Here is a 12,345-nt window from a genome sequence, read left to right on the forward strand (position 1 = left end):
TGTCAAGAGATGCTGAACTTCAGATCTGTCCATTAATGTAAAAACAAAAGAACCCAAACTTCAGACTTGTGAAAACTATATAAGTATATAAGTCTTATTAGGCAATAAGACGACAACGATAGCTATCGAGGAGTAACTTTTCCTCGATAGAGATATGAAACATGGTCAATATACTTTTGGATAGATTACATTCGTCCACCTTTTGACAGACAGTACGAATAGCCAATGACAAAGAGAGTTGCGCCGTGCTGAACCAATCAGGTGGCTGGAATAGAACCATGCCAGCAGCTAGTCGTGTTTGTTTGAGCTGCTGCAGCCGTATAGAAAAAGAAAATGAGTGCACAGCCCAAGGTGTAAAGGATTGTTGATAAGAAGGGCCTAAAAGGTTCGGTGGTGTGGAGGTAGGGTCCCTACTGTACTAATCTTTTTCATCAGCTGAAGCAAAGAGAATCCAAACTTACAAACAGCCTGGAACAAGTGCTAATCTTCTCCCAATAACAGCACCTGTGCAGCAGCAACAGAAGACCGTAGAGTCTGCTTTATACAGCGTCAGGCCACAGGCCAAAAGATCTAAGAGACACCGTGATATTACAAAGGCAGAAGCTTACTGCAAAAGACCTGCTGCCAATAAGCACAGAGGAAGATAAGGGCTTCAAGTGGATGCTAAAAGTTATGGACCCCAGATATATCGATATCGACTTATATAGAAAAAATATCGCGATATATATCGACTGATTATATATCGATATCGACCTATATAGAAAAATATCGCGATATATATCGACTGATTATATATCGATATCGACTTATATAGAAAAATATCGCGATATATATCGATATTTCGACTGAAAATATCGTGATATGACTTTTTCCCATATCTATATATAGATATATGTGTGTATAGGTACACAGATATATATGTATATATGTATTTATACTACCGTTTCAGGTCGTTAGTCCTAAAAAAGTTCGATTTGCTGATCCTTTTGGCAAATTTTAGTATTTTGCATTTGGATTTTTATTTTATTTTGAGTACCGTGTTTGAAAATTGGATTTGATGATCTCAAAAAACATTTAAGAAAAAACAAAGAGATAACATGAGCCACAAAGATTCAGTATGTGTGGAAGCACTTCCGTGGTTTCCGTGGATTCGAGTAAAAAACTGTTTCTGAGTCTAAACGGCTTTATAGGACTTTTGAAGTGGAATTTGCTCACATGTTAGCTGGCAGATGTAGTGACTGTGAGGAAGAGGTGCAGAATATGTGGAGAAGGCACCAGATCATTACACATTTTAAACTACAGATCAGCTGCTTGTCTGGAGGGAGACGGAGACAGATCCAAGTAACAAAGGGCTTAGAGCTTCTGTGGGATATGAAACAGCCTGAATCTTACTCAGTTAAACTCTGTGTGCACCTGTCAGATGATACTTCCAGCGTATCGGTTGCATTACTTTGTATTGACTGAATTATTTTGTTTGCAGTCTTTAGCCTTTTAGAGAAAGATATAAAATGGTGTGTTGTGACATGGTCCCGCTGCTTAAAAGGCCCTTCAGGTCTTTACTGTGTATTTGGATGGATGCTGAATGTTTTATACAGCTGGGTGTTACTCCTGGTTTGTTTCCTAAAGGAACTTTTCCATTTTTTCTCCAACAGAACAAAGACAGCAGAGTGGCAAGATGATGGAAAACAGAAATGAATTAGAAGCCAAACAAATAGAAAGTGATACGAAAACCAAAAGGGAAACCATGGAAAAACAAAGACAAGTGCTGAGTCAAGCAATTAAAGACGCTGAACAATTATGGGAAGATGCCCAAAGAGAGAGAAGTCAGATTGACTTTCTGAAGACAAATACAAAGCAGCTGCAGGAAGACACCGACAGACTGACGTCTGAAAAACTGGATCCTGTGAAGATTAAACTCAAGAGTATCCAGGAAAACATGGGGAAGCTTTTGGATGAGCTTGAAGACAAATCAATACATGTCCAGTCTGAAAGAGCTAAGATAGAAAGAATCAAACTGGAAATAGAGACTGAGAAAGAAAACATACAAAGAGATAGGAAACTGGTTAAAACAGAGATGGATTCTCTAAATAATATGAGCCAGAGTAATGAGAGGAAAATGAATGACCTGGACAGCAAGTTACGGAGGATCAGGACAGAGATAAGAGAGATGGAAGTGATTAGTGCTGAGGTTGAGATAAAGAAAAGAGATCTGGTGAAAATGATAAGAAGTAGCAGGATAAAGAAGGAAGAAAGCAGCAGGTGGAGGGAGGAAAGTGAGAAACAAAGTAAGAGTGAAGGTCAGAGGTCAGAGCAGAGGTCAGAGCAGGGGTCAGAGCAGAGGTCAGAGCAGGGGTCAGAGCAGAGGTCAGAGCAGAGGTCAGAGCAGAGGTCAGAGCAGGGGTCAGAGCAGAGGTCAGAGCAGGGGTCAGAGCAGAGGTCAGAGCAGAGGTCAGAGCAGAGGTCAGAGCAGGGGTCAGAGCAGAGGTCAGAGCAGGGGTCAGAGCAGAGGTCAGAGCAGAGGTCAGAGCAGGGGTCAGAGCAGAGGTCAGAGCAGAGGTCAGAGCAGAGGTCAGAGCAGAGGTCAGAGCAGGGGTCAGAGCAGAGGTCAGAGCAGGGGTCAGAGCAGGGGTCAGAGCAGAGGTCAGAGCAGGGGTCAGAGCAGGGGTCAGAGCAGGGGTCAGAGCAGAGGTCAGAGCAGGGGTCAGAGCAGAGGTCAGAGCAGAGGTCAGAGCAGGGGTCAGAGCAGAGGTCAGAGCAGGGGTCAGAGCAGGGGTCAGAGCAGAGGTCAGAGCAGGGGTCAGAGCAGAGGTCAGAGCAGAGGTCAGAGCAGGGGTCAGAGCAGGGGTCAGAGCAGAGGTCAGAGCAGAGGTCAGAGCAGGTCCTGGAGTCCAGGGATGATAGATCTGATGCTGCAGAGCAGTGCAGACTGGACTGTACAGAAGGAAAGAGGCAAGTAAAATGGATGAATTATCAGATGAAGAAAAAGAGACAGGAGCTCGACCAGCGGCTGGAGAAGACCATGAAAGAGAGGGATGAGTTAGACATACTGAGGATGAAAATTCAACAACAAAGACAGGAGGTTGAGAAGAAAATGAAAGACATGACGACTACAGTTATTACTGTGGCTGAGATGAAAGCTCAGATGGAAAGATGTGCAGCAGAGATGAAGAGCAGCAGGGAGGAAATACTCCAAACCCAAAGAAAGCAGCGAATAAACCAAGAAGAAGTGAAAGAATACGCGGTAAGTCTGTTTTCTGTCTTTTTAGCAGTGGACAGTTATTCATGAGGAGTAATCAGGCTCTGCCTCCCATTCTGCTTTTAGGGGCCTGATAACTGAAGGCTCTGCCTCCCATTCTGCTTTTAGGGGCCTGATAACTGAAGGCTCTGCCTCCCATTCTGCTTTTAGGGGCCTGATAACTGAAGGCTCTGCCTCCCATTCTGCTTTTAGGGGCCTGATAACTGAAGGCTCTGCCTCCCATTCTGCTTTTAGGGGCCTGATAACTGAAGGCTCTGCCTCCCATTCTGCTTTTAGGGGCCTGATAACTGAAGGCTCTGCCTCCCATTCTGCTTTTAGAGGCCTGATAACTGAAGGCTCTGCCTCCCATTCTGCTTTTAGGGGCCTGATAACTGAAGGCTCTGCCTCCCATTCTGCTTTTAGGGGCCTGATAACTGAAGGCTCTGCCTCCCATTCTACTTTTAGGGGCCTGATAACTGAAGGCTCTGCCTCCCATTCTGCTTTTAGGGGCCTGATAACTGAAGGCTCTGCCTCCCATTCTGCTTTTAGGGGCCTGATAACTGAAGGCTCTGCCTCCCATTCTGCTTTTAGGGGCCTGATAACTGAAGGCTCTGCCTCTCATTCTGCTTTTAGGGGCCTGATAACTGAAGGCTCTGCCTCCCATTCTGCTTTTAGGGGCCTGATAACTGAAGGCTCTGTCTCCCATTCTACTTTTAGAAACTCTGGGAACCACAAGGAAACCTGCAGCCTGAGAGCAAAGTGCTCTGTTGGGGAAATATCCAACTGTGAGATCTTTAAGATGTGATGGAGCTCGGTCATTAAGAGCTTTATATGTGAGGAGAAGAATCTTAAATTCTATTCTGAATCTAACAGGGAGCCAATGAAGAGAAGCTAAAACTGGAGAAACATGATCTCTGCTGTTAGATCTCATCAGAACTCTGGCTGCAGGGTTTTGGATCAGCTGGAGGCTTTTCAGAGAATCTGTGGGACAGCCCAATAATAAGGAATTACAGTAGTTCAGTCCTGAAGGAACAGATGCATGGAGCAGTTTTTGATTGTAAATTTGTTCAATTTTGTAAGAATCCAATCTAGCAAGTGAATAAGAGGTGAGAGCACATTAATTCAGCTGCTCAGCGGCACCAAAACAAAACTGGAAAGTCACTATCTATGCAGAACACTCAAGAATTCATCAGCTAATGGGAATAAATCTCTCGAAAAACGTCCAACCTGTGATAATTGTTGAAGGAGTGCAAAGAAAAAGGAGAGAGCTGGAAAGTTCTGATCAGTGAGCATGAAGCAGAGCGAAGACAAAAGAATATATTTAAAAATATATAAAAGACCATTGTGTGATTAAATCGTTGTAAATCACAAGTTCTACTTTTTTTAAAAACTTTTTTGTAATTTTGACATTTTTTTGCTTCATTTTGACTTATTTCTCTTCACATTTTCTGATATTGGCACAAATCTGATTCTATAGTTTCCAAGAGTAATATAATGGTATGATAATTCTTTTTCTGTGAAGGACAAACTGGCATCAATGAAAAACTGTGTGAGCAGATGGAAACTGACACAGTCTACAATCAATCGGACCCACATGTACACATGTGATACATGTAAACTTCAGAAAGAAACTCACAAAGACGACCAGAAAGATCAAACATCCGGGACTTCGTCTGACAAATACAAACCAGAAGAACAAGAGACAGAAGAGGCTGTGCAGCATCCTACGACTTCAGAAGGTCTGAATCAAACTGAGGAGATAAAACAACATGAGCAGAAATACTCTGAGATCTACTTACAGAAGCAGGTGGATGTGAAGGACCAGTCTCCGGTCGGGGAAGCCTGTGAGGGATCAAATCTGCTGTTAAATGTAGAGAAGGTTGAGGTGGAGAATCAGATAGCTAAACTCAAGGAGCAGGAAGATGAAATAAAGGGACAAATAACGCATCATTCAGAACATATGAAGGCAAAAAGTCAAACGATGAAAAGGCTCATCACAGAAATATATGACCTGCAGAGACCAGACTCTGAAGCGACAGAAAGGGGAAACGTGCACGAAAGAAGGCCGAAACAGGTGAAAGAACCACAACTCAGAGATAAATTTATCAGTAAGATAATGCAGGATGAGAGAAGTTCTCTGGCTGAACAACAGTCTGACTTTTTAAGATCAGTCGAGAAGCAAAAGCTGAGTCATGAGAAAGTTTCTGATGCTGTGAAACTGGAAAACACTGAGAGTAGCAGAACTAAAGAAATCAGGGTAATGGTAGGATTTGGATACCAGGCTGAGAATGAAATGCTGACAGAGCGGTTTAAAGCAGAGAGAGAAGATGCCAGAATAACAACACAGCAAGCAGAAGCTAAAGTACATCCACAGCGTGAAGGAGAAACTACCGAAGGACAGAAGTTTGATGAAAGCAGAACACTATCGAAAAGGGAAATTGGAGAAATGGAGATTCTGATGTCTGAGCTACAAATACAGAGAAAAGAAAGTGAACATATATTCAGAAAGATCAGGAGAGAAAAGAAGGAAAATGAAATGTTTTTAAATGAAATAAAGGAGAAAAGGGCATCTCTGAGGAGAGAAACCAAAAAGACAAGAAGAGAATTGGCCCAAAGACTGGAGAAAACCTTGAGAGAGAGGCATGCTTTAGAAGTGTTGCAGATGAAAATGAAACAACAGAAAGAAGAGCTTGTTGGAATAAACATTCAAAAAGGGCAAGAAATTGAAAAGGAGCAGGCTGAGATAAAAGGAGAAATGGATGCCCTCAAGAGACAAACACAGAGAAAAAAGAAGGAACTTGACCAGCGACTGGAGAGAATAATCAGAGAAAGAGATGAACTAGAGATCATGAAGCTCAAGCTGAAAAAAGAAAGTGAAGAGATCAGAAAGCTCAAGTCCAACATGTCAGCCATCACACAAAATCCTGACCAGATTCAGAAGCACTGGGGACTGATTCAGATGTGGACTGAAAAATGTAAGAGTTTGAATATACAAAGTGAAAGTATCAGTGCAGTGATGGAGGGCTTAAAACACGACGTTAAGGTCCAGGCAGAAACCATCCAACAGTCAAGGAAAGAGACGACTGATATCAAGTGGGACATAAAAAGAAAACGGGAATTTATTACAGGTGCATTAAAGAGGATCAAAGAGAGGAAAATCTCCTGGAAACATGAGGAGAAGAATGAAAAAGAAGAGCATGTTGTCAAGATGGAGAAAGACGAAGTGATGATGATCCCCAAAGATGGAGAACAAACACTAAAGTACACAGAACAGCGTCAGGTTGGTATGAACACAAATACAGAGGAAAAAATGGAATTAAAGGGTAAAAGGAAACTGGAACCTGAGTTTAAAGACCATCCAAAAAATATTAAACAGAAGAAGTACATGGAAAATGAAGCTGAAACAGTGAAAAACACAGAAAAAACTGTTGATATGACTGAGGAAAGTCATCAGATAAAAGAAAAGGAAGGAAACACTGAGCAAAGTCAAAGGTTTAATGTGATCAGTGGAGATATAAATGATAAGGAGCTGTTATTAATGGAAGAGAATCTAGAGGGTAACATTCCTGCACAGAGTATGAAATGGGAAAGTAAAGTTGTTAAAAAAGAAGAGAAAAAAGGAAGAAAAGCATTACAGAAAGAAAAGAATTTAGATCAAATTAAAAACAGAGATAAGACATGGTCTGACTTTGAAAAACGTGATCCAGAAACACTGAAAGAAGGGGTGAAAATCAAAAAAGCAAAATCGGAAACTGTCACTGAGGAGAAACAGTACAGACAGCGTATGGACAGAATGACTGAGGTGATGAACACAGAGAAACTGGACTTGGAGCGGATGAGGTCGGACATCCAGAAACAATCTGACATATTACGACAAGCAAAGGAAGGTATGAAAGAGCAAAAGGAGCAGTTGGAAATAACCAAGTCTGAGTTACAAAAGAAGAGAGAAGACGCTAGCAGTCTGTTTGATGGGATAATCAGAGAGAAAAGTAAACTCAAAGATCTCATCCTTCAGTTCCAGACTCAAAGAGGCAGACTTGAAGGTGTTGTTGATGTGATTGTCTCTCAGCAAAAAGAAAGAGAAAGCAAAGACAAAGAATTGAAAAGAATGACAGAAGATCTAGACCAAAAATTGAAAAAAGTTCAGGAAGAGCGAGAAGAGTTGGACGGTCAAATAAATATGAGCAAAGAAAAGGTTGAAGCCGCAATGAACAACATCCGTGGAGAAAAAGAGCAGCTTAATCAGATGAAGATGGAAAATGACAAAGAAAGACATCTGATTTTAAGCGAGAAGCAAAGACTGGAAGAGGAACGATCTGAGCTGAATACAAGAGAACAGCGACTCTTGAATGAAATCGAGTCAACACAGACTCTGAGAATGAAACTCCAACAACTCAAAGAAAGAATGAGTCAAGATATCAAAGAGAAAATGGTCCGACTGCAACAAAACAGCGACAATGCTGGAAAGATGTGCGCTCTGTTGGAGCAAAAGCTTGCAGCCTTTAACCAAGAGAAGGAAAACATGGCCTCTTACACTGAGATGTTAGAGAGAGAAAAGGAAGCCTTAAAAACTATTGTGTCAGACACCATCACCCAGAGAGAAGCCATGGAAAATAAAAGGAAGCAATGGGTTGACCTGGGAAAACAAGATCTGGGTGAACTTAAAGCAGAGGAGAAACAGTACAGACAGCGTATGGACAGAATGACTGAGGTGATGAACACAGAGAAACTGGACTTGGAGCGGATGAGGTCGGACATCCAGAAACAATCTGACATATTACGACAAGCAAAGGAAGGTATGAAAGAGCAAAAGGAGCAGTTGGAAATAACCAAGTCTGAGTTACAAAAGAAGAGAGAAGATGCTAGCAGTCTGTTTGATGGGATAATCAGAGAGAAAAGTAAACTCAAAGATCTCATCCTTCAGTTCCAGACTCAAAGAGGCAGACTGGAAGGTGTTGTTGATGTGATTGTCTCTCAGCAAAAAGAAAGAGAAAGCAAAGACAAAGAAGTGAAAAGAATGACAGAAGATCTCGAACAAAAATTGAAAAAAGTTCAGGAAGAGCGAGAAGAGTTGGACGGTCAAATAAAGATGAGCAAAGAAAAGGTTGAAGCCGCAATGAACAACATCCGTGGAGAAAAAGAGCAGCTTAATCAGATGAAGATGGAAAATGACAAAGAAAGACATCTGATTTTAAGCGAGAAGCAAAGACTGGAAGAGGAACGATCTGAGCTGAATACAAGAGAACAGCGACTCTTGAATGAAATCGAGTCAACACAGACTCTAAGAATGAAACTCCAACAACTCAAAGAAAGAATGAGGGAAGATATCAAAGAGAAAATGGTCCGACTGCAACAAAACAGCGACAATGCTGGAAAGATGTGCGCTCTGTTGGAGCAAAAGCTTGCAGCCTTTAACCAAGAGAAGGAAAACATGGCCTCTTACACTGAGATGTTAGAGAGAGAAAAGGAAGCCCTAAAGACTATTGTGTCAGACACCATCACCCAGAGAGAAGCCATGGAAAATAAAAAGAAGCAATGGGTTGACCTGGGAAAACAAGATCTGGGTGAACTTAAAGCAGAGGAGAAACAGTACAGACAGCGTATGGACAGAATGACTGAGGTGATGAACACAGAGAAACTGGACTTGGAGCGGATGAGGTCGGACATCCAGAAACAATCTGACATATTACGACAAGCAAAGAAAGGTATGAAAGAGCAAAAGGAGCAGTTGGAAATAACCAAGTCTGAATTACAAAAGAAGAGAGAAGACGCTAGCAGTCTGTTTGATGGGATAATCAGAGAGAAAAGTAAACTCAAAGATCTCATCCTTCAGTTCCAGACTCAAAGAGGCAGACTTGAAGGTGTTGTTGATGTGATTGTCTCTCAGCAAAAAGAAAGAGAAAGCAAAGACAAAGAATTGAAAAGAATGACAGAAGATCTAGATCAAAAATTGAAAAAAGTTCAGGAAGAGCGAGAAGAGTTGGACGGTCAAATAAAGATGAGCAAAGAAAAGGTTGAAGCCGCAATGAACAACATCCGTGGAGAAAAAGAGCAGCTTAATCAGATGAAGATGGAAAATGACAAAGAAAGACATCTGATTTTAAGCGAGAAGCAAAGACTGGAAGAGGAACGATCTGAGCTGAACACAGAGAAACTGGACTTGGAGCGGATGAGGTCGGACATCCAGAAACAATCTGACATATTACGACAAGCAAAGGAAGGTATGAAAGAGCAAAAGGAGCAGTTGGAAATAACCAAGTCTGAATTACAAAAGAAGAGAGAAGACGCTAGCAGTCTGTTTGATGGGATAATCAGAGAGAAAAGTAAACTCAAAGATGTCATCCTTCAGTTCCAGACTCAAAGAGGCAGACTTGAATTTGTTGTTGATGTGATTGTCTCTCAGCAAAAAGAAAGAGAAAGCAAAGACAAAGAATTGAAAAGAATGACAGAAGATCTAGACCAAAAATTGAAAAAAGTTCAGGAAGAGCGAGAAGAGTTGGACGGTCAAATAAAGATGACCAAAGAAAAGGTTGAAGCCGCAATGAACAACATCCGTGGAGAAAAAGAGCAGCTTAATCAGATGAAGATGGAAAATGACAAAGAAAGACATCTGATTTTAAGCGAGAAGCAAAGACTGGAAGAGGAACGATCTGAGCTGAATACAAGAGAACAGCGACTCTTCAATGAAATCGAGTCAACACAGACTCTAAGAATGAAACTCCAACAACTCAAAGAAAGAATGAGTCAAGATATCAAAGAGAAAATGGTCCGACTGCAACAAAACAGCGACAATGCTGGAAAGATGTGCGCTCTGTTGGAGCAAAAGCTTGCAGCCTTTAACCAAGAGAAGGAAAACATGGCCTCTTACACTGAGATGTTAGAGAGAGAAAAGGAAGCCCTAAAAACTATTGTGTCAGACACCATCACCTGGAGAGAAGCCATGGAAAATAAAAGGAAGCAATGGGTTGACTTGGGAAAACAAGATCTGGGTGAACTTAAAGCAGAGGAGAAACAGTACAGACAGCGTATGGACAGAATGACTGAGGTGATGAACACAGAGAAACTGGACTTGGAGCGGATGAGGTCGGACATCCAGAAACAATCTGACATATTACGACAAGCAAAGGAAGGTATGAAAGAGCTAAAGGAGCAGTTGGAAATAACCAAGTCTGAATTACAAAAGAAGAGAGAAGACGCTAGCAGTCTGTTTGATGGGATAATCAGAGAGAAAAGTAAACTCAAAGATCTCATCCTTCAGTTCCAGACTCAAAGAGGCAGACTTGAATTTGTTGTTGATGTGATTGTCTCTCAGCAAAAAGAAAGAGAAAGCAAAGACAAAGAATTGAAAAGAATGACAGAAGATCTAGATCAAAAATTGAAAAAAGTTCAGGAAGAGCGAGAAGAGTTGGACGGTCAAATAAAGATGAGCAAAGAAAAGGTTGAAGCCGCAATGAACAACATCCGTGGAGAAAAAGAGCAGCTTAATCAGATGAAGATGGAAAATGACAAAGAAAGACATCTGATTTTAAGCGAGAAGCAAAGACTGGAAGAGGAACGATCTGAGCTGAATACAAGAGAACAGCGACTCTTCAATGAAATCGAGTCAACACAGACTCTAAGAATGAAACTCCAACAACTCAAAGAAAGAATGAGTCAAGATATCAAACAGAAAATGGTCCGACTGCAACAAAACAGCGACAATGCTGGAAAGATGTGCAATCTGTTGGAGCAAAAGCTTGCAGCCTTTAACCAAGAGAAGGAAAACATGGCCTCTTACACTGAGATGTTAGAGAGAGAAAAGGAAGCCCTAAAAACTATTGTGTCAGACACCATCACCTGGAGAGAAGCCATGGAAAATAAAAGGAAGCAATGGGTTGACTTGGGAAAACAAGATCTGGGTGAACTTAAAGCAGAGGAGAAACAGTACAGACAGCGTATGGACAGAATGACTGAGGTGATGAACACAGAGAAACTGGACTTGGAGCGGATGAGGTCGGACATCCAGAAACAATCTGACATATTACGACAAGCAAAGGAAGGTATGAAAGAGCAAAAGGAGCAGTTGGAAATAACCAAGTCTGAATTACAAAAGAAGAGAGACGACGCTAGCAGTCTGTTTGATGGGATAATCAGAGAGAAAAGTAAACTCAAAGATCTCATCCTTCAGTTCCAGACTCAAAGAGGCAGACTTGAAGGTGTTGTTGATGTGATTGTCTCTCAGCAAAAAGAAAGAGAAAGCAAAGACAAAGAACTGAAAAGAATGACAGAAGATCTCGACCAAAAATTGAAAAAAGTTCAGGAAGAGCGAGAAGAGTTGGACGGTCAAATAAAGATGAGCAAAGAAAAGGTTGAAGCCACAATGAACAACATCCGTGGAGAAAAAGAGCAGCTTAATCAGATGAAGATGGAAAATGACAAAGAAAGACATCTGATTTTAAGCGAGAAGCAAAGACTGGAAGAGGAACGATCTGAGCTGAATACAAGAGAACAGCGACTCTTCAATGAAATCGAGTCAACACAGACTCTAAGAATGAAACTCCAACAACTCAAAGAAAGAATGAGTCAAGATATCAAAGAGAAAATGGTCCGACTGCAACAAAACAGCGACAATGCTGGAAAGATGTGCAATCTGTTGGAGCAAAAGCTTGCAGCCTTTAACCAAGAGAAGGAAAACATGGCCTCTTACACTGAGATGTTAGAGAGAGAAAAGGAAGCCCTAAAAACTATTGTGTCAGACACCATCACCTGGAGAGAAGCCATGGAAAATAAAAGGAAGCAATGGGTTGACTTGGGAAAACAAGATCTGGGTGAACTTAAAGCAGAGGAGAAACAGTACAGACAGCGTATGGACAGAATGACTGAGGTGATGAACACAGAGAAACTGGACTTGGAGCGGATGAGGTCGGACATCCAGAAACAATCTGACATATTACGACAAGCAAAGGAAGGTATGAAAGAGCAAAAGGAGCAGTTGGAAATAACCAAGTCTGAGTTACAAAAGAAGAGAGAAGACGCTAGCAGTCTGTTTGATGGGATAATCAGAGAGAAAAGTAAACTCAAAGATCTCATCCTTCAGTTCCAGACTCAAAGAGGCAGACTTGAAGGTGTTG

General features: G+C 41.5%; 1 protein-coding gene across 1 annotated transcript; it reads left to right on the forward strand.

The window, feature by feature from the left end:
* Nucleotides 1–2,869: 2,869 nt before the first annotated feature.
* LOC140280281 (uncharacterized) lies at nucleotides 2,870–12,337 on the forward strand. The gene is made up of 5 exons (XM_072375585.1): nucleotides 2,870–3,241; nucleotides 4,758–10,639; nucleotides 10,766–11,548; nucleotides 11,675–12,183; nucleotides 12,312–12,337. The coding sequence occupies exons 1-5, from the start codon at nucleotides 2,963–2,965 to the stop codon at nucleotides 12,335–12,337; spliced, it is 7,479 nt and encodes a 2,492-aa protein (XP_072231686.1). The 5' UTR covers nucleotides 2,870–2,962.
* Nucleotides 12,338–12,345: the final 8 nt, after the last annotated feature.

The sequence above is a fragment of the Leuresthes tenuis genome, unplaced genomic scaffold (assembly GCF_036924035.1).
Source record: "Leuresthes tenuis unplaced genomic scaffold, fLeuTen1.0.hap1 SCAF_21, whole genome shotgun sequence".
Lineage (NCBI taxonomy): Eukaryota > Metazoa > Chordata > Actinopteri > Atheriniformes > Atherinopsidae > Leuresthes > Leuresthes tenuis.